Consider the following 22978-nt stretch of genomic DNA (forward strand, 5'->3'; position numbering starts at 1 on the left):
CCATGGGGCTGTTGTCTTCTGTGCTCGAGTCCCGGGTTTCGGCACCACTGTAGCAGTCCATGTAGGTGGGTGGAGCACAGAAGGACGGCAGGACAGAACTGTTTTAACAGAACTCTCTTTTATTTACACTTTTCAGTTGCAAACACACACTCAGACACACGCACACACATCAGCCGTCTGGTTGTGGAGAGAGTCCCTCTGCTCTCACTCTCTCTCCTTAAGAAGGGCGCGGTCACTGGGAAGACACACAAACATCAATTAACAACAGGTGTAGTGATTCTGCCACTTAACTTCCCCGGCTCCGCCCTCCTGTCACAGACCGATGCTAGACCACGCCCCCGCTGCCACACATCTGCTCCCACACTCCACCCATGTGTGAGGTGTGGGGAGGGTTGAATGTCCATGTGCTGATTTGGTCTTTAAGATAGATTTTCAGTTTGGGGTCTTCCGAGTTTATTTTAAGCTCCTTGCACGTCCCAACGAAGTTTGTTCCTCTGTCAGAATGGAAGAGGTGAACAGGACCACGGACAGCTGTGAATCTTCTCAATGCATTTACAAAGCTTGAGGATGATAGAGATTCCAGCACTTCAATGTGCACAGCTCTTGAAACTAGGCAGGTGAAGATGACCGCCCAGCATTTATTCTCTGCGATGCCACCTCGAGTTCACCTTGCGCTGATGATCCATGGGCCAAATACATCAACACCTACATTTGTGAATGGAGGACCTGGGTTGAGTTGTTCAGTAGGTAAGTTTGACATTTTTTGTTCTTCCATTCTTCCCCTTAGCTTGTTACAGATCACACATTTGCGTATGATGTTTGACACCAGCCTTTTGCCTCCAATCAGCCACAGACCAGCAGAACGGACAGCACCTTCCGTCAGATGCCTGCCCTGATGTGCGACCTATTCATGGTAATGCCTCACCAATAAAGTAGCTATGCGGTGCTTCTTGGGGACAATAATTGGGTGTTTCTCTTCCCAGGGTATATTGGCCAAAGGGATGCGCCCTCCAACTCTCAGCAGGCCATCTGCATCCACAATGGGGTTCAGCTTTCTCAAAGGACTGGCTTTGGGGATGACATCACTCCTGGAAAGACATTTAATCTCTTCTGCAAACGCATCATGTTGAGCATTTCTTTTATAATAGTAAAAACTATTACTAGTTTTGCTTGTGTCAGTGCATCAGTCTTGCTGTTCAGACTTTTCATGCAGGCTTTCACCTCGTATATGAGCTTGGCTATAGCCCTACTGAGTGTCTTCCAACTGGAGAAGCGTTCGAGTCGGTGTGACCCCAACTCACTCTCAGAAGCATTGGTTGTAAAAGCTGTAACCTGTTGTGGGCGTATATCTACGTCTGCATCAGGGTCCATAAGCTCAAATGTCTCTGATTGTGAGCAGGTGTCTCTGGACAAGAAAGTTGGGCCTTTGAGCCAGTTGGCTGCTGGCACTGAACGGGTCCCATGGTCTGCAGGATTGTGTTCTGTGCTGACAAAGTGCCACTGTTCAGGGCTTGTGGACTTCCTGATGCAGGCAACTCTGTTGGCTATGTATATGTAAAATCTTCTGCTTGTGTTGTGGATGTAGCCCAAAACAATCTGACTGTCTGTGTAGAATGTAATCTTGTGGATGTCTATGTCCAGTTCATTGGTGATTAAGTCTGCCATGTCAGTGGCCAAGACAGCAGCACAAAGTTCCAGTCATGGAATGGTGTGCGGAGGATGTGGGGCCAGCTTTGACTTGCCCATGACAAATCCAATGCGACTGTTTCCCTCAGTGTCTGTCGCTTTGAGGTAGGCCACTGCTGATATGGCCATAGTGGACGCATCACAGAAAACGCAGAGTTCTCTTTGTCTTGCGGAGCGCAGAGAAACGGGCACATAGGGTCTGTCAATCTGAAGCTGTTCAAGCTCGCAGAGTGAGTCAGTCCACAGTCTCCACTGTTCTTCCTTCAGCGCTGGTAGAGGATCGTCCCATTCAGCTTGTTTGGTAGACAGCTCTCTGACCAAAGCCTTCCCTTGGATCGTTACAGGTGACACATATCCCAGGGGATCATAAAGGCCATTGACAGTAGACAAGATTTCCATTCTAGTGAATGGCTTCTGTTCTCTGGATACGCGGAAGGTGAATGTGTCAGACTGCAGGTTCCAGGTAAGTCCTAGACTCCATTGTAGTGGCAAAGGGTCTACAGTTAGCTCCAAATCCACTAGGTTTTTGGCCCTCTCTTCAGGGGGAAAGGCGTCCATCACAACACGGCTGTTGGATGCTATTTTGTGTAACTTGATGCTTGACTGTGCTAACATTTCCTTTGTTGTTTTCAGGACAGAAATGGCTTCGCCTTCAGTGGGAAAAGAGGAAAGCCCATCGTCTACGTAGAAGTTCCTCATGATGAATTGTTTAGCTTCAGCACAATGTTCTTTCTCCCCATGCAGGGCTGCTTTTCTCAGGCCATAGATGGCTACTGCAGGGGAGGGACAGTTTCCAAAAACATGCACTTTCATGCGGTACTCAGTGATCTGCTTGCTTGGGTTGTTATCTTCAAACTGCAAAAATCTCAGAAAATCGCAATGTTCTTCCTGGACGATGAAGCAGTAAAACATCTGCTGAATATCCGTTGTCACAGCTATGGGCTCTTTGCAGAAGCGGATGAGAACTCCCAGTAGAGTATTGTTCATGTCAGGCCCTCGGAGAAGAACATCGTTAAGGGAAAGGCCCTCGTGCTTGGTGCTAGAGTCAAACACCACATGGATTTGGTCTCTTTTCTGTGGGTGATAGACACCGAAAATCGGTAAGTACCAGCGTTCTTGTTGTGATGTCAGCAGTGGAGCAGGCTCTGCTTGGTCTGCATCGAACATTGCCTGCATGACTTTGAAGAAGTGTTCCTTCATGCCTTGTTTCTTTTCTAGCATGCGACGCAGGGATGTGAGATGGTTGATGGCGTGTTGTATGTTGTTGGGTAGGCGTGGCCTATTTGGCCTGAAAGGCAGAGGTGCTACCCAGCAGTTTGCTTCATCCATGTAAACCTCTGTCCATAAGGTCAAGGAAAAGCTCATCTAAAATAGACATGCCAAGCTTGTCATCATGCTGTGTTCTTTGAAACACATTGCTATTCAGGCTATCCACCTCGTTACTGTGACTGAATGCAGAGACACTTGAGAAGCTGTGGGGAGGCTCAGGGACGTCAATCTTCTCCTTTACAACTAGGCTGCTGGTGCATGGGCTGAGGATGGAGTGATGCCCACTCACCAGCACACTGGTTCTGAAGACGCTGACGCCGGTTGTCCTGTGAGCTCTTCCCAGGCACACATCTCTGATGATCACCCATCCAAGGTCGAGCTGCTGGGCGAACGGTGCGCTGTGAGGGCCATTACACTGTTCTCATACCTTGTGCACCTGGATCAAGTCCCGTCCGAGGAGGAGCAGGATAGACGCGTCTGGGTCTACAGCTGGGATTTTATCCACCAGGTGCTCAAGATGGGGATGATGTCTGGCTACCTCTGGCGATGGTATTTCAGACCTGTTGTCTGGCAGCATGTCACATTCAATCAAGGTAGGCAGGGGAATTTGTGTTGCCATCTAGTGATTCCACAATGAAGTTGTTGGCACACCGCCCTGCAGTCTCGAACACCCCCGAGCATGTCTTTAGAGTGTATGTTGATCCTTCTCCTTTAATGCCGAAGTGCTCAAAGAACTCTGTTCTGCCCAGTGACTTGTTGCTTTGCACATCGAGAACTGCATAGGTCTTCATCGCTCTGTCTCTTTGTCCTGCAGGATACACAAGCACAAGACAGATTTTGGAGCATGACTTTGAGGTGTTAACACTGCCACAGACCTTAGTGCATTTGGGATTCACTGATGGGACAGCCTCCACTTCCTGTCGCTGCTCCCCGCCATGGTCTGTACCAGCCTGTAGGACTTGAGCTTTCCATGGGGCAAGCCCTGGATGCAGCGCTGAGAGGTTTTTGTCACTGTTACACTCCTTGCACTGCACAGGCTTGTCACAGTCTTTGACCACATGGGTAGATGACGCACAGCACCTGAAACAGATGTGTTTTTCCCTCAGATATGCTTTTCTTTCGTCCAGTGTTTTGTTTCTGAAGCCGTGGCACTTTCTTAGTGGATGTGGCTTGTTATGTAGAGGGCACTGTTTGTCAGAGTTACCATCAGGTTGGGTTGCTGTGGTGCTGTCACTGTCATTGCTGTCTGCTGATACTTCAGTCCTTTTCACAGTGATTGATGTTCTCACTGGGTTGCTGACTAGGCTACTCTTTTCTGTTTTGGCTACGCACCATGATCCTGTTATGCTGGCGAAGATGGGGTCATTGCGTGTTTTGGCTTGTTCACAGACAAAATTTACGAAGACTGAGAATGGTGGGTATGGAATCCTGTGTTGTTCTTTGTAACGTGACCCAACAGTAATCCACTTTTCTTGTAGGGTGTGTGGGAGTTTCTGGACTATGGGGCTGACTCCACGGGAGGTGTTAAGATATGAGAGGCCAGGTAAGTACCTGTCTGCCTTAGCTGCTTCTAGCTCCATGAGAGTGTCTCCAAGTTCCCTTAGTTTGTGATTGTCTTTGATAAAGATTTTGGGGAAATCTTCAACCTTTCTGAGGAGAGCATTCTCGATCACCTCCGGTGAGCCGTAAACATCTTCCAGTCTCTGCCACAACATCCTGAGACCTGAAGGTGGATTGTAAATGTGTACTGCTCTGATTCTTTTAGCTTGCTCAGATGATGATGGCCCAAGCAATTTGCACAGCAGATCAAGTTCCTCTCTAACAGAGAGCTTTAAGTCATCAGTTGAGCTGAGGAAAGATGCCTTCCAGGCCCAATACAGGTGCTGGTCATATAATTAGAATGTCATGAAAAAGTTGATTTATTTCAGTAATTCCATTCAAAAAGTGAAACTTGTATATTATATTCATTCATTACACACAGACTGATATATTTCAAATGTTTATTTCTTTTAATTTTGATGATTATAACTGACAACTAACGAAAATCCCAAATTCAGTATCTCAGAAAATTAGAATATTACTTAAGACCAATACAAAAAAAAAGGATTTTTAGAAATGTTGGCCAACTGAAAAGTATGAACATGAAAAGTATGAGCATGTACAGCACTCAATACTTAGTTGGGGCTCTTTTTGCCTGAATTACTGCAGCAATGCGGCGTGGCATGGAGTCGATCAGTCTGTGGCACTGCTCAGGTGTTATGAGAGCCCAGGTTGCTCTGATAGTGGCCTTCAGCTCTTCTGCATTGTTGGGTCTGGCGTATCGCATCTTCCTCTTCACAATACTCCATAGATTTTCTATGGGGTTAAGGTCAGGCAAATTTGCTGGCCAATTAAGAACAGGGATACCATGGTCCTTAAACCAGGTACTGGTAGCTTTGGCACTGTGTGCAGGTGCCAAGTCCTGTTGGAAAATGAAATCTGCATCTCCATAAAGTTGGTCAGCAGCAGGAAGCATGAAGTGCTCTAAAACTTCCTGGTAGATGGCTGCGTTGACCTTGGACCTCAGAAAACACAGTGGACCAACACCAGCAGATGACATGGCACCCCAAACCATCACTGACTGTGGAAATTTTACACTGGACCTCAAGCAATGTGGATTATGTGCCTCTCCTCTCTTCCTCCAGACTCTGGGACCTTGATTTCCAAAGGAAATGCAAAATGTACTTTCATCAGAGAACATAACTTTGGACCACTCAGCAGCAGTCCAGTCCTTTTTGTCTTTAGCCCAGGCGAGACGCTTCTGACGCTGTCTCTTGTTCAAGAGTGGCTTGACACAAGGAATGTGACAGCTGAAACCCATGTCTTGCATACGTCTGTGCGTGGTGGTTCTTGAAGCACTGACTCCAGCTGCAGTCCACTCTTTGTGAATCTCCTGCACATTTTTTAATGGGTTTTGTTTCACAATCCTCTCCAGGGTGTGGTTATCCCTATTGCTTGTACACTTTTTTCTACCACATCTTTCCCTTCCCTTCGCCTCTCTATTAATATGCTTGGACACAGAGCTCTGTGAACAGCCAGCCTCTTTAGCAATGACCTTTTGTGTCTTGCCCTCCTTGTGCAAGGTGTCAATGGTCGTCTTTTGGACAACTGTCAAGTCAGCAGTCTTCCCCATGATTGTGTAGCCTACAGAACTAGACTGAGAGACCATTTAAAGGCCTTTGCAGGTGTTTTGAGTTAATTAGCTGATTAGAGTGTGGCACCAGGTGTCTTCAATATTGAACCTTTTCACAATATTCTAATTTTCTGAGATACTGAATTTGGGGTTTTCATTAGTTGTCAGTTATAATCATCAAAATTAAAAGAAATAAACACTTGAAATACATCAGTCTGTGTGTAATGAATGAATATAATATACAAGTTTCACTTTTTGAATGGAATTACTGAAATAAATCAACTTTTTCATGATATTCTAATTATATGACCAGCACCTGTAGTTCTCAGGTTTGTCATCAAACTTCAGCAGGCCTGAACTCACCAACTCATGTCACATCAGGTACTTCCCTAGGTCAGCTATAACCGCTGCACTGAATGGGCTGCTGTTGTACATGGGGGATGAATGTGTTTGATATGGCTGGGGAAGCCTGAATTCATTGCTGACATAGTTAATGTTATGGGGAAGTTCCCTGTAGTTGCATGGTTTCTTCTGTGCAGTGCTAGTGTGCTGTTGTGAAGTCCAGGCTTGTCCTCGCGGATCATGGTCACTGATTTCACTTGATGGCATATCACCCTGATTCCTGCAGCTCTGAACACCTTCGTCCATGGTAGGCTGGCACACTGGTGGATGTGAGGTCATAGGTGGCTTTGCATCAAGAGGTGAGGCTGTGAATGAGTTTAATGTGTTGGCTGTTACACTCTGATAGGACTGATGACCTGGCTGTTGAACAGGCATCTGCACTGCAGCATTTTCACCATGTAGTTCAGCTGGGGACTGAGGCAGCATGATGTTTTTTCTTTGCTGAGGTGCGCTCATCTGTTCATATTCTTCAGCAGTTGCCTCTAGTATTTCAGCTTCTGCTTGCGCGGCTGCAGACGCCTTTTCCATTCTCAATACATACAGGTTAGCTTGAATTATAGCTTGTTGCTTTAACATCTCTGCTTCTTGTTTAGCGAACGCCAGCTCCGCACGTGTGGCTTCGGCTTTAGCTTGTGCTTTCAAGGTGAGAGAGCTAGCTACAGACAGTTTGCTGGTTCGTGAGCAGCTGGATACGTGTGATTCAAGATTTTTGTTTGTCATATACACAATAACAGACACAGCAGTTTATTATTGGGTAATGAAATTCTTATTTTGCAACTGCCCGACCAAACTACGCTTACCAAAATAAAAAGAAATATATATATATATATATATATATATATATATATATATATATATATATATATATATATATATAATGTGTGTGTGTGTGTGTGTGTGTATATATATATATCTCATCTCATTATCTCTATCCGCTTTATCCTGTTCTACAGGGTCGCAGGCAAGCTGGAGCCTATCCCAGCTGACTACGGGCGAAAGGCGGGGTACACCCTGGACAAGTCGCCAGGTCATCACAGGGCTGACACATAGACACAGACAACCATTCACACACTCACCTACGGTCAATTTAGAGTCACCAGTTAACCTAACCTGCATGTCTTTGGACTGTGGGGGAAACCGGAGCACCCGGAGGAAACCCACGCGGACACGGGGAGAACATGCAAACTCCACACAGAAAGGCCCTCGCCGGCCACGGGGCTCGAACCCGGACCTTCTTGCTGTGAGGCGACAGCGCTAACCACTACACCACCGTGCCGCCCTCATATATATATATATATATATATATATATATATATATATATATAAAAAGTGCATATGGAATGCAAAATATAAAGGTAGAGTGAAAAATGAAGATAACATTTAAAAAAAGAGGCAAACAAACAATGTGCAAACATAGAGGTAGATATACTGTGCAGTGTCTTGTGCAAAATTGCTAATATAATCCGTGGCTCAAAGCCTGATGGAAATATAGAGGTAGATGGTGATTATAATCCTTGGTTCAAAAGCCTGATGGCCTGGGGGTAAAAACTGTTTGTCAGTCTAGTAGTCCTTGCTTTCACACTCCTGTAGCGTCTGCCAGATGGTAGGAGCGTGAATAGTCTGTGTTGTGGGTGTGTTTGGTCCCTGATGATGCTCTGTGCCCTTTTTGTGACCCGGGTGTTGTAAATGTCCTGTAGTGGGGGGAGGACAGCTCCACAGATGAACTGTGCCATTTTAATGACACGCTGGAGAGCCTTTCTGTCCTGAGTTGTGCAGTTCCTATACCACACAGTGATGGAATTTGTCAGGACACTCTCCACTGTGCACCTGTAGAAGTTGCTGAGGAGTTTGGTGGACAGTCCAAATTTCCTCAGCTTCCTCAGGAAGAAGAGTCTCTGTTGAGCCTTCTTGATGGTCTGCTGTGTGTTGTGTGTCCAGGTGAGATCCTCACTGATGTGAGTTCCGAGGAATTTAAATGTTTTCACCAATTTACATGTTCTGTGTCATAATTGCTTGAGTTCGTTTTCTACTCACAGATTGGAGGATCGCTGGCTGTGATTCTATTTCCAGTTCTTCAAAATCCATATCTTCTTTGTTCTGTGTCATAATTGCTTGAGTTTGTTTTCTACTCACAGATTGGAGGATCACTGGCCGTTGGAGGAGCTGCCTTTTTACGATTCTGCCCCTGCTCGTGTGTGTGGCTACAAGCTCGGCAGATAGATAACAGGTTTCCCAAGAAAAGCTTTACTTAAGACTCGCTGTAAAACTGTAAAGCAGACATACAACATATATCTTAGTAACATTCGTTTCCTGAGTGCATTTACATTAAAATGAATAGAAACTGATTAGTTAGCTTAATGCTAATTTCTATGGAGAAATCCATATAGCTGCTAGCGGTTAGCATTTACAAATGAACTCAAGAGATACAAGACTTATTTTCGGTCATTAACCAATGTTTACATCAGAAATAGTCTCAGTATGAACTTGTACAGCAGTTGACCATAAAAATACTTACAGGCAAATATTTTCCTGGCCATAAGATACAGAGTAAGAAAATCATAACTGTACAGTTCCTTCATACATTCTAAACTGCCTACGGGAACACTCAAGGGACAAAATTAATGCTACGATGACAAATTATGACCACTAGAGGTCTCTCTTTAACCAATGTTAATAACAGAACATCACAAGGACATTTCTGAAGTGGGTGTTAAAAATACGTCTCCAGGTAAAGATAGGGTGACCAGACGTCCCGGTTTTACCGGGACAGTCCCGATTTGGGGTTGTGTGTCCCGAGTCCCGACAAAAGTCTGTTGGGACACGGATATGTCCCGGTTTTCGCCACTCGCGACGTTTGCGACTGAGCAGCGTGGGAATCATTAGCGGAGAAATGTCTGCATTTACTATTTTGATGAATTGACAGGAATCGCAAACTTTCATGGTTACTGCCCCCTGGCCCTGTGGCATGGGTGTTTATTTAGCCACATTATTCCAGACAACGGGCGGCATGGTGGCGTAGTGGTTAGCGCTGTCACCTCACAGCAAGAAGGTCCGGGTTCGAGCCCCGTGGCCAGTGAGGGCCTTTCTGTGTGGAGTTTGCATGTTCTCCCCGTATCCGCGTGGGTTTCCTCCGGGTGCTCCGGTTTCCCCCACAGTCCAAAGACATGCAGGTTAGGTTAACTGGTGACTCTAAATTGACCGTAGGTGTGAATGTGAGTGTGAATGGTTGTCTGTGTCTGTGTCAGCCCTGTGATGACCTGGCAACTTGTCCAGGGTGTACCCCGCCTTTCGCCCGTAGTCAGCTGAGATGGGCTCCAGCTTGCCTGCAACCCTATAGAACAGGATAAAGTGGCTGGAGATAATGAGATGAGATTCCAGACAACAGAACGTGTTGCCATGCAACAATAAAATAAACATTAACTGGCGCGAATTTTCTTTGTCTAGCAGCTAGCAGGAGTAATGCCGCAGCAATTATGCTGAAAAGAAAATGTACCTTTTCCAAAGATTTACAGGGCACCTACCCCTTCCTCCGAGAGGTGCAGAACAATGCGAATGAAGCCTACTGCACACACTGTAAGTGCTTTGTTCTTGTACTGAGTTGGGTAGCCTATGTTGCAAATGATGTGCGCTCCTGTGGGGACTTTCCTCGGGCTGTCGCCCCTCTCCTCCTTTATTGCTGTTTTGTTCGAGTGTATATTTACGGAAGCCGCGAGAGGCCCTTCATATAATCTTTTTTTATTCACCTTGTTATCCCGAGATAACGACATAATTAATTCAGGATCTCGAGAAAACAACACAACTAATTCGAGATCTCGAGAAAACAAAACCGTTATTCCGAGATCTCGAGATAACAAAGCAATTATTTCATGATCTCAGCTGGATCACTGTATCTCCGTCGGTAGAGACGAAGCCGGGCCAGTCTTCTGCGGAGGTGCCGCGGACTAATTTTGAAATTATCCCTTATTAAAAGACTTAATGCGATCTCTCCCTGTGTCAACCCCTGATCAAAATATTGCCTTATTAGGTGATCGATTATTCCAGACATTCTAATGACCAAAGTTGCGTCTATACAGAATGAGAAATAGCCCCAAAGTCAGCATATCACAAGTCTCTTGGCGCACCTGAATGAACCATTTCTCAGCTGTTTTCTCGAGATCATGAAATAACGGTTTTGTTTTCTCAAGATCTCGAATTAGTTGTGTTGTTTTCTCGAGATCCTGAATTAATTATGTCGTTATCTCAGGATAACAAGGTGAATAATAAAAAAGGATTATATCCTCTCTCGGCTTCCGTAGTATATATTCTCGAATCACTTGTCTCTTTTTTGTTTCTGTTTAACATACCATTCTGACAGTTTGGCCATATTGCTGTGTTGAACAGCTTGTTGCACCTTCCATTAAAGTGTTCACTTTTGTACACATCATCTTGCTTTATTCATTCAGTTGTGGGGAATGGTTAGTAAGGTTGATTCTGACCTAGGCTACCGGTATGTTGAGGTCACTTATCTACTTTTTAAGTTCATGCTATAGTGCATACAATTTTAGAGATATAGCCTACATGTGCATATGCATTCTTCTTGGTCTTCTCACAAACAGGTGAAATAAATCAGTTTAAATTTGGCCTATGGACGTAGCCTGGCCTATTCTCAGCCATTACAAAATCTGTTGTCTGACCATAATTTAACTGATCTGTATACCATTATGCTACTAGATAACAAAATGCCTGTTTGTTTTATTTCATGTGAGATGTTGATAAATGTGAGCTTCAACAAAATAAGAGCACCTCTCTGAGTGTCACGTTTACGTAAAAAAAAAGGTGTGCGTGCACGAGCATGGTCACGCGCAAAAGTGTCCCGGTTTCAGACTCGGGAAATCTGGTCACCCTAGGTAAACATAGAATTTGTTACAAAATGATTGAACAATTATCTGATGTGGCTAAAAGTGTGATTTTAAAGTTATATAATAAAATTTGGGAGCAAGGTAAGCTGCCCTCTAGTTGGAAACATTCAGTAGTGGTACGTATAGCTAAACCAGGTAAGGATAAAGCAGAGGTCAAAAGCTATAGGCCTATAGCACTAACTTCTAATCTTTGCAAGTTGATGGAAAGGATGATAACTAAGAGGTTAGTATACGAGATTGAAAAAAGATGTCTTTTCTCTCCACATCAAAGTGGTTTTAGAAATGGTCGTACTACTATGGATCCAATAATCTGCCTAGAAAATGAAATTAGGAAAGCTCAATCAAACAAGGAATCAGTCTTGGCAACATTCTTTGATATTGAAAAAGCATATGATATGCTCTGGAAAGAGGGTCTTTTACTTAAATTGAATAAAATGGGAATAGAAGGCAAAATGTTCAATTGGATTAGAGATTTTTTAAGGAATAGAACTATAGAGGTAAGAGTTGGAGCGAGCCATTCAAATATCTACGCTATAGAAAATGGTACCCCACAGGGTAGCGTCTGCAGCCCAATTCTATTTAATATAATGATTAATGATGTTTTTAACAATATTGACTCCAGAATCAGTAGAGCACTTTATGCAGATGATGGGGCACTGTGGGTGAGAGGCCGAAATTCTGATAGTCTAAGGAACAGAATGCCAATAGCTATAAATGAGGTTGAAAGATGGTCACATGAGTGGGGGTTTCATTTATCTGTTGAAAAGACACAAGTTATGTGTTTCTCAAAGAAAAGGGTTAACCCTACAGTGGACCTCAGGTTGTATGGGCAGCCACTCAAGCAAACGGATAATTTAAGATACCTTGGTGTATGGTTTGATATCAAACTTTCTTTTAAAAAGCATATTCAAGAGGTTATCGACAAATGTAAAAAGGGAATTAATATTCTGAAATGCTTAGCAGGGAATGACTGGGGGGCATCAAGCACATCCTTGAAAATAATTTATAGTGCCCTAATCCGACCAGTATTGGATTATGGATGTATAGCATATAATTCAGCAGCCAAGACTTCCTTGATAGAGCTAAACAAGATACAAGCCAAAGCTCTCCGTATATGGTGTGGTGCCTTCAGGACCTCTCCAGTCCCAGCACTTCAGGTGGAAGCAGGGGAGATGCCACTGGACCTCAGGCAACTGAAACTATCAGTATCATACTGGCTAAACCTACAGGGTCATGAAGATAATCACCCAACCAAACAGGTACTAAGGGAATGCTGGGATTATGGTCGACCCGTACGCAGTTTTGGGTGGGATGGTAATCAGCAGGCAGATCAATTGGGGATCAGTGACATTCCTCTTTGCAAAACAATTACAAGGTCAATCATTCCCCCTTGGTTATTTTATTTCCCTATTGTAAATTTGGAAACTAAGGAGATTGCAAAATCCAGAGTTTTTTACCAGAATGTACAGCAGTATTTAGAAGTAAAGTATGATGACACGACACAGATATATACAGATGCTTCTAAAGACGAAACTGGTAAGACAGGAGCAGCAGTATTCATCCCCAGCTACAATATAAGTATTGGGAAAAGGATGTCAGATCACTTGTCAATTTTTTCAGCAGAAATGATGGCTATTATACTGGCCCTGCAGTGGGTGGAGGAGGTGAAGCCTAGTAAAGCAGTTATTTGCTCAGATTCTGTCTTCCTTAAATAGTATCCAGAGTGGAAAATCTACATGCCGACAAGATCTCTTAGATGAAATTAACCATCTCGTATTTAAGATAAATCAACATAAAACTTTTATTCAGTTCACATGGGTTCCAGCTCATAAGGGGGTTGAGGGTAATGAGAAAGTGGATAAAATGGCCAAAGAGGCCATCAAGGCAAATGAGGTTGAGTTAGAAGTCCCATTAAGCAAGGCAGAAATTAAAGTAATAATTAAAGACAACATCAACAAAATGTGGCAGGAGAGATGGAATACAGAGGAGAAAGGAAGGCATCTATATAATTTACAAAAGGAGGTGGTGTTTAGAAGGGGTGGTGAACTAAAATGACAGGAGGAGGTTTGGTTGACGAGGCTGAGGATAGGACACACAAGTCTAAATAGTGGGTTGTATACAATAGGGAAACACCATTCTGGGGCCTGTGCATACTGTGGAGAAGTAGAAAAGGTTGAGCATGTTCTTATACACTGTACACAGTATTCCAGTGAAAGAGAGAAGATGGGGAGAACATTAAGAAAATCTGTAACTATAGATAACTTAAGTCAGCCATTCACACAATAAGCAGTAACAGCTCTAACACAGTATTTAAAGGACACTCAGCTAGCAAATAGAATTTAGTTTTTTTTTGTTATAGTCAGTCTGCAATGACTTGTTTGTTTATCCTCGTGAAGGGTTTCACGGGAAGATTTGTTTATCCTCATGAATGGTTCCATGGGAAGATTTGTTTATCCTCATGAATGGTTTCATGGGAAGATTTGTTTATCCTCATGAATGGTTTCATGGGAAGATTTGGTTATCCTCATGAATGGTTTCATGGGAAGATTTGGTTATCCTCATGAATGGTTCATGGGAAGATTTGTTTATCCTCGTGAAGGGTTTCATGGGAAGATTTGTTTATCCTCGTGAAGGGTTTCACGGGAAGATTTGTTTATCCTCGTGAATGGTTTCACGGGAAGATTTGTTTATCCTCATGAATGGTTTCACGGGAAGATTTGTTTATCCTCATGAATGGTTCCATGGGAAGATTTGTTTATCCTCATGAATGGTTTCATGGGGAGATTTGTTTATCCTCATGAATGGTTTCATGGGGAGATTTGTTTATCCTCATGAATGGTTTCATGGGGAGATTTGTTTATCCTCATGAATGGTTTCATGGGGAGATTTGTTTATCCTCATGAATGGTTTCATGGGGAGATTTGTTTATCCTCATGAATGGTTTCATGGGACGATTTGTTTATCCTCGTGACTGGTTGTCACGGGAAGAATTGGTTTATCCTCGTGGAGAATACCACGGGAAGAATTAGTGCGCAGCATATCAGTTATATGTATGATCAGAATATTGGGGTGTGATACTAGTTGTAATTTCTAGTATCAAAGAGGGGATTGTAAGGTTTATTTCTTTGTAAGGATAAATAATTGTAAGAATTTATTCTTCATAATTGTAAAGGATTTAGTATATGACCCTCTGTCTTGTTTAAAATGACTAAGAAGGCATTCTTCTGTCTCTGGCATTCAAGAAGTGGCCTTCTGTCTAAGCTAGACACATTGCTCGAGACGTAATATTGATATCTTTTGGAACACTCTATCAGAACTGTGCTATCTCTGACCTAAGGTTGCGCGTAAATGTTGATATCTGTTAGAACGTCTGCTGATATGAAATGTATAACCTTTGGTCAATCAAACCTGTATAACCAACTTCCAAAATCCTTATTTCCCTTATAAAATCCTTATAAGATGCAAATTAAAATAATTTACCTAAAATTTGAATGATAATTAACAATGATGTATCCCAGTTACTTTTATTCAATATTAATAACAATAAACCTTCAGAATGAATACAATGCTCCAATGTTTGACAAAAACACAAAGTGTAAATGTTATGTGCTCTTTTATCATTGTGGGAATTGATTATAGCTCATTTTAATCTCAACAATTAATATCCCTTGAGATCACACCTCAGCCCGGTAGATGGCGGTAATACACATTGATTGTTAACCGCCAATAAATCGACAGAAGAAGAAGAAAACATTTCTGAAGTCACACTCCTATTTACCACATTCATCCCCCGCTTAGGCTGTTTTATCACCCGAACACACACAAAAATAAATAAATAATGGCAAATATTACAGATAATTACCAAATTAACCTCCATAACATGGAACTGTGTCACTTGTGTTAATCTAACAATGTCACCAACTTACAACTAATACAGTTACAGTTTTGTTAGGGCCCGAGAACCAAGGTGTAAAGCCCTATTGTTTTCATCCTGTTTGTTCTTATTAGGGCCTGAGCACTATAGGTGCAAAGCCCTATTGTTTTTGGCCTGTTTTTATTATTATTATTATTATTATTATTATTATTATTATTAGGGCCTGAGCACCAAGGGTGCAAAGCCCTATTGTTTTCGTCCTAAGTTTTGCCATGTAAACAGGAAGTGTGCCATAAATTCACCATGCATTGCCTGATAGAGCTAAAACCTCAAAGGTTATAAGACGTCAGGGATCTGAAGATATCCCCATGCCCAAAGTGAGCATCTTTTGTAGCACTATCATTTGGACCTGGACAGTAATGATTCCATTGCTGAAAAACTCTGACTCCTGAAATTTGGTGCACACATCAGTCCTGGCCACTGCTACTCAGGGATAGAGGCTTGGCCCCGGGTGCAATGCCCTATTGTTTTTGGCATGTTCTCATGTGCAAGGGCCCTTTATCGCCACTAGCGGCTATTATTTATTTACTTTTCCTCCATGCGAAAACTTGTTTTTGAGGCACTTGCGATGCTCGAAAACTCATGAATTTTGGCACACTGATCAAGTGTGTGTAAAATCACAAAGTTACATTGAGCAAGGGACTGGGCATGGTCCTGGAGCTCTATCGTGCCCCTGAGAACAAGCTATGGTTGAAATGAAGTTGCTCGGATTGGCACGAGATTTGGTGTGATCAATACTCTTGTGATACAGGACAAAGTTGATTTAGTTGTATTTGACTGTGCCCAACAGGAAGTCAGCCATGTTGGATGGAATGTGGGATGTTGAAATTTTCCCGTGCTGTTTTCAGGGGCTTATGAATGCTAAAAACTCATGGAATTTTGCACATACATCTGCGCTATCATACAATTTGAGGTGATGGGGTAAATTAGTCTAGATGGGCTTCATGAACTACATAGTGCCACCTAGTTCAAAAATACAGATTTGACACCCTGTACATATTCGCAAACTCATGAAATTTGGTACACACATCAGTCATGCGCCCCGAAAATCAGCCATAGGGGCTTGACCCCAGGTGTGTCTGAGGGACTCCACAACGCTCCCATATGTCATGGAGACTCCTGCCCGGTATATAGTTTCACCTATTCATGTCAAATTTGGTATGTGTGTGCAGTGCCCCGAGCTGAACAAAATTCCCTATACATTGCACCAGCCATACTCAACAGGAAGTGAGATATTTTTGGCTTTGTGCGTTTTGACATGTGTTACGCTCAGCCCAGCCATTTGAAGAAGCATAATATGGTGCCGATGTGATGTGTTCAATACCGTTCTTGTGCATGAATTCTTTCAATTCTGCACTCACAAAACAAGAGCCATTATCAGACACAATCATCTCTGGTAAGCCCTGATTGTCTGCGGAAGAGCTTTAGCAGTCAATTGTGATTACTGAGGTTACAGGGTAAGCATCCATCCACTTAGAATAAGCATCTATCAAGATCAAAAAAGTGACCCAAAAAAGGCCCAGCATAATCAATGTGTAGCCTCTGCCAGGGTTTGCTTGGCCACTCCCAGGGATGGACAGGCTCTGGTGCTGGCAAGTTACGATTTTCTTGGCATGTACTACATCCTTTCACTACAACTTCAATATCCACATCAAGCTTGGGCCACCAGAAGTAACTTTGGGCCAATGCTTTCATTCTGGTGATGCCAGTGTGACCATGATGTAGCTGGTGTAGTAATGCTCCTTGCCCTGGCTGAGGTACAATGACCCGTGAACCCCCACAGTAAACACCCATCCTGCACACTTAACTTTGTTTTCCTTACATATAGGGCTGGAATGTTGGGTCAGAGTGCTGTGTTGGCCAGCCACATTGGATGAACTGTGTAACTCAGGACAACACAGGGTCTTTGCATGTCCATCTGTTTATTTCGGCTGCTGACACAAGGGTTATATCCTCCATCATCAGTACTCACTCCTCTTGCTCGGTCTTTGTGGACCGCTGAGGCAGAGGTAGTTGACTCCAAGCATCTGCGTTGCTGTAATGTTTACCTGACTTGTATACCATCTCATACCGGTATGCACTCGAGGTTACCACCCATCACTGAATGAGGGGACACCATTTGAGGCACTGCCTTCATCTCATTGAAGAGGAACAGAAGAGATTTGTGGTCCATGCAAATAACAAACTTTCTCCCATATAAGTATTTATGGAAGCGCTGAATGCCGAACATCACCGCCAGACCCTCTTTTTCAGGTTGTGAATAATTTGCTTCAGCTGATGTAAATGTCTGTGACATGAAGCTGATTGGTCTCTCCTGCCCATCGGGCAACTGATGGGATAACACCGTGTCCACTCCATAGGGCAAGGCATCACAGGACAGGATCAGATCTTTATGGCTGTCAAAATGCACCAACATGCCTGAAGACTGCATGAGTCATTTAGACTCCTCAAAAGCCCTCTCCTGCTCATCCGCCCATTTCCATGGAGTTTCTTTCTTTAACAGTTTATGCAAAGGGGCTTGCAAGGTTGACAAATTTGGCAGGAACCTATTATAGTAGTTGATCAAGCGTAGGTATGCCCTCAGTTCAGTGACATTCGTCAGTGCTGGTGCCTTCTGAATTGCCATTACCTTGTGTGGCAGCGGGTGTAGTCAAGTCAAGTTTATTTTTATAGCACTTTTAACAATAGACATTGTTGCAAAGCAGCTTTATAGAATTTTAATGACTAAACATGAGCTAATTTTATCCCCAATTGATCCCAAATGAGCAAGCCTATGGTGACAGTGGCAAGGAAAAAACTCCCTCAGATGACATGAGGAAGAAACCTCGAGAAGAACCAGACTCAAAAGGGAACCCATCCTCATTTGGGTGATAACAGATAACATGATTATAACATTTTTAACAGTTTTAACATGAAGTCTGTTTCAGTGATGTTATAAACTCTTCATTGATGGAAACTTGAGTGCAAAACTGTTCATGACAACTGCAGTCCTAAAGTTAGCAAGTCAACTGTAGTCCTCAGCCATAAAAGTATTACAGTAAGTGTCCAGAGCATCTTCCAAGTGTGACTTTCAACTGTCCATATGGGGCCATCCTCCACAGGAGCGATGTGATGAGACTCCAACCAGACATAGGGCATCAGGATGGATCAGGCAGGTCCAAGGAGCAGAAGAGATCATCATCTCGGTCTCAGGATTGACATGTAACTCCAAAGGACAGACAGAGTGGGGGGAGGGGAGAAAAAGAGTCCAGTAGTATCCACTTTATGTCCTAAGAACAATGCTTCCCACTCTATGAAGGCACATTTTTTGTGCTTTAAGCATAGGCCTGCTTCCTGTTCCTGTGCACAAGAGGACCTCGTTCAGGGGTGGCAGATGTTCTTGATCTCTCTGGCCTGTCAGTAAGATGTCGTTGAGGCACACGGCTAACCTTGGGATTCCCGCCACTAGACTCTCCATCATTCACTGAAAAAATGGCTGGGCTGAAGGACACCCTGAAAAGCAGACGATTCACTTGAAACAGCCCTTTGTGTCTTTTGATGGTGACACAAGGCTTTGATGCCTCATCAAGAGTCACTTGCTGATTTGCATGGCTCAAGTCCAGCTTACTAAACTTTTCACCCCCAGACAGCTTCTCAAATTAGTCCTCCAATTTTCGTATTGGATACCGCTCAAACCTGGAAACTAGATTTACGGTGAGCTTGTAATCTCCGCAGATATGCACAGAGTTGCCAGGTTTCAGTATGGGCACTATTGGTGCTTCCCACTCTGAGAATTTCACAGGCTCAGTTATGCCCTGCTTTGTGAGCCTCGCTAACATCACCTTATTTCTCATGGCATAGGGCACTGGCCTTGGTTTGTAGAATTTCAGAGCAATGCCCTCTTTTATGTATATTTTGGTAGGCGGGCCCTTCCAGGTTCCCAGCTCCTCTTTGAATACCCCTGCCTTCAATGTCAGTTTTGGCAGCTTCATTTTATTTATTTGAATACAGTTAATTTCCAGCTCCTTTAGCCATGCCCTTCCTAACAAGTTGGGCCCCGTGCCTGCTCTAACCACTACTGGTAATTGCTTGACTTGGTCTTTGTACGTTACCGTTATGTCTGTGGCCCCTAGTATGGCTACTCTTTCGCCTGTGTATGTTTTCAGGGTCATTGAACATTCTTGCAACTCTTGTGCACCTTCTGCTGTCCATAACTTGGCGTACTCAGTCTTAGTCAGAATTGTCACGCTGCAGCCAGTATCCACTTCAAAGAATACCATTTATGTTCAGCTGTGTGGTAATGGGGTCTACTTTTGTTATTTTGTGTTCTTTTAGGTTGTGCATGGTAAACACCTCCTCTTCACTGGAATTATTCTTGGCAAATTCCCTAATGTGACGTGCAGACTGCTTTTTATCTTTCCTGGTATCTTTCACAGAATGCTTCTGCTTCCCTCCCCACCTAACCTGTTGTTGACCTGTAGGAGGAGAAGACTTGCACATTTTCTTTACATGCCCCTTTTCCCCACAACTGTGGCACTTTTCATTTATTAATCGACAGTCCCATGCCACGTGTTCACCACCACATCTATAATATGTTATTGATGCCGTTTTGCTTTGCCAATTATGTCTGGCTATCACATTATGCACTGCCAGTTGTGATGCAGCCTTGCTTCCAGTACTGTCCAGCGTTTTTAGTTGCAGTTGCAGGTTATGCACATCTCTGTTTGCCGTTTCAATGGCCTGTGCAACTTTCAAGGCTTTTTCAAATGTCAGCTCTGGCTCTGCCAACAACCTCTGATATATACGATCATCCGCTATGCCGCACACAAGCCTGTTGTGTAAGATCTCTTTCAGCTTATCACCATAGTTGCAATGTTGAGTAAGCTCTCTTAGCTCTGCCATGGTCTCACTTGAAGCTCTGGTCCTCAAATTAAACTTAAATCTCTGGACTATTTCGCTAGACTTTGGATTGTAATGTGACTGAAATACTTTCATCAAGTCATCATATGACTTGGCACCCAGCTTATCTGGACTTAGCAAGTTCCTCATTAAACTGTACATTCGACTGCCTACTGAGCTCAACAATATTGCCCACTTTTTTTCCTGCATCAGCAATCCCATTTGCCTTGAAAAAGTGGTCCAAGATCTCGCAGTACTCCTCCCAAGTCTGAGTCCAACTGTCAAATGGAGTGAGTGTCCCTACCATAGCAGTAGCCATTTCGCCAGTTGCGCTAGCTGCTTCTTTGCCGCTTGACATTAGCTGAGAATCTGCGCTTTTGCACTTACAAGCTGCTCCTCTTTGCAACCTCTTCCGAGCACACCAGTTTCCTCATTGCCAAATGTAATATCCGTGTGACTAAAGGAATACACGGACAATAGTGGAAAGCTTGAACTATTTATTGAACGTTTGCCGGCATCACTACATGAGATGTAGCACCAACAGGAACATATACACTACTTCCTCGTTACATCCTTTTTAATCATACTATCATAAGCTTATATTGCCACCTACAGGACATTTCTGAAATCACACTCCTATTTACTACATATTATTTACAGTGTGTGTTTTGCAGATGAAGGTTAGAAAGTAAAAAGGAGTGCTTCTTGCTTCTCCTTCAGTTGGCCCTTTTACTAGATTCTTCTATTTTGTGTTGCTTTTGTGTTCTGCTTCTTTCTCTGGTTCTTACAGCTGGTAGCCATCTGATAACATAAAGACCACATGTTTGTTCTTGTTAACTAGCTAGCTTACAAGTCTGTCTCATGAATTTGTAATGAACATTAACTAGCTAGTACTAAAGTCTTCTGGTTCTTTCACTGTATGTCTCTTATTTTTACCTTTTCTGGATATATATTGCTATGATTGACAAAATCATGATATTACATTTTGAAAATTGAGGTAAGATGAGCCTAATTCTATTATCTTAGCATTAATTCCAAATTTAATCCGTTATTGTCAAATACACTTGCCTGCATTTAATCTTCTCAGTTATGAGTTATGGCTCACTCTTCTTCTCAGTCCAAAATACTCTTTCAGTTTTTGTCCTGATATAATGGCAAAATCAACTGTATTATTGGCTAAACAGGTGATATGTATTCTAGCATAATAAAAGAAAAGGAAAAAAGGTTGTGTAGAAAGGGAAAATGTTCATTTATGTTTATTGTTAAAATCTGTATTCAATATTTTTATTTGTAGTTGGCAAAAAAATACAACATGGTGGTAGTGTCTCCCATTCTGGAGAGGGATGAGATCCACGGAGGAACCCTGTGGAACACAGCAGTTGTTGTCTCAAACACAGGGACCGTCCTGGGAAAAAGCCGGAAAAATCATATTCCGCGTGTGGGGGACTTCAATGAGGTTAGTCTGGTTCTTATTTGCTCCATCAGTCACACAGACAAGGGTGTGTCCTTATAGGAGTCCAGAGAAGAAGCACAATACAACATTCACTGATTTAATGTTTTTCCAACAATGTCTTGCTTTTTTTGTTGACCTTAACTATGTGCTTGTGGACAATCGTTATCACTTTTCTTTTTGTACTGTGGGTAACTATAAGGCACTTCTTAAAGAACATTCAGTCACCCTTCAGTCATCTCTCTGATACCTTTCTGAGGAAAAGTTCATAACACTAATGATTACAAATAATCTGAAAACTCATCTTCCATGACCTTGTATTATATGTGACCACTCTGATGCAATAAGAGATTTCATCAGTCGATAATCTGGTTCCTTCCAACTTGAGTTTGAACATTTCCAACTTGAGTTTGGCTAAGTCACACCTCTACTTCACAAGCCCACTCTCATAATATTGCTAACTATAGACCTGTTTTCCTCTCGTTCTTATCTAAAGCCTGTGGTGTTAAAAATGGTCATTTTCTCATTTCTAAACTAGTTTCCCTGTTTTAAAGCTTGAGTGTGATCATTATACTAGGATGATGGTGGTTCTTCCTTACTTATTTTTCTTTTAAATGGGGAAGCATTTAGTCACCAAGTTGTTTGGGGGTATTCACATACAATTAGCTCAGAATGCTCCAGGTTGCTTTATTTCGAAGAAAACAAGTCCATAATATGGTCTTATTCAATCTACATGGAATATGAGTTCTTGCTCTAAATGTTTGATCTCCTGCATGTCTCCTACATGTTTGATCACCTGAAGCAGTATAGTTGACCCTGAGTAATTATCTGAGCAGCGCTCCTATTAATGCAGAGGATCACTCACAATTCAGCCTGAGGAAGTTGTTTTTCTTATATGACTAATAAACTCTGGAATTGTGTTCCTGAAAAAGTCAGGGTATTAAATCAAATTTATATTATTTTTTTCTTGTAAAAATATAACCGATATAGTTTGTAATGATTCTCCTAAATTTATAGTGAATTTGTTAATCATTATAAACTGTCCAAATGTCAGTAAACCCGCTGAGGAAACTACAAACATGGACACCCGGAACTACAATTCCCAAGACACACAGCGCCCTCTAGCTCCGGCATACTGAATCTCAGCTGTTCTCCATTTCCTCTATTCAAGTCAAGTCAAGTCAAGTGTACTTTATTGTCAAAAATCTATGTAACAGGGTTAGCACAGAAGTTTGAAATTGCGTTTGACCAGTCTCCAATGTGCAAGTTGAACTAAGCATACATATACT

The 22978-nt window shown here is 42.8% G+C and overlaps 1 protein-coding gene across 1 annotated transcript in view; it reads left to right on the forward strand.

Moving 5' to 3' along the window:
- The window catches only part of upb1 (ureidopropionase, beta), a 435926-nt gene that overhangs the window by 92782 nt on the left and 320166 nt on the right, over positions 1-22978 (forward strand). Inside the window, exon 5 of the mRNA XM_060930788.1 lies at positions 21534-21695. Coding sequence (XP_060786771.1) covers positions 21534-21695 — 162 coding nt within the window. The remainder of the gene's footprint in view (positions 1-21533; positions 21696-22978) is intronic.

Source organism: Neoarius graeffei, chromosome 10, assembly GCF_027579695.1.
Source record: "Neoarius graeffei isolate fNeoGra1 chromosome 10, fNeoGra1.pri, whole genome shotgun sequence".
Classification (NCBI taxonomy): domain Eukaryota; kingdom Metazoa; phylum Chordata; class Actinopteri; order Siluriformes; family Ariidae; genus Neoarius; species Neoarius graeffei.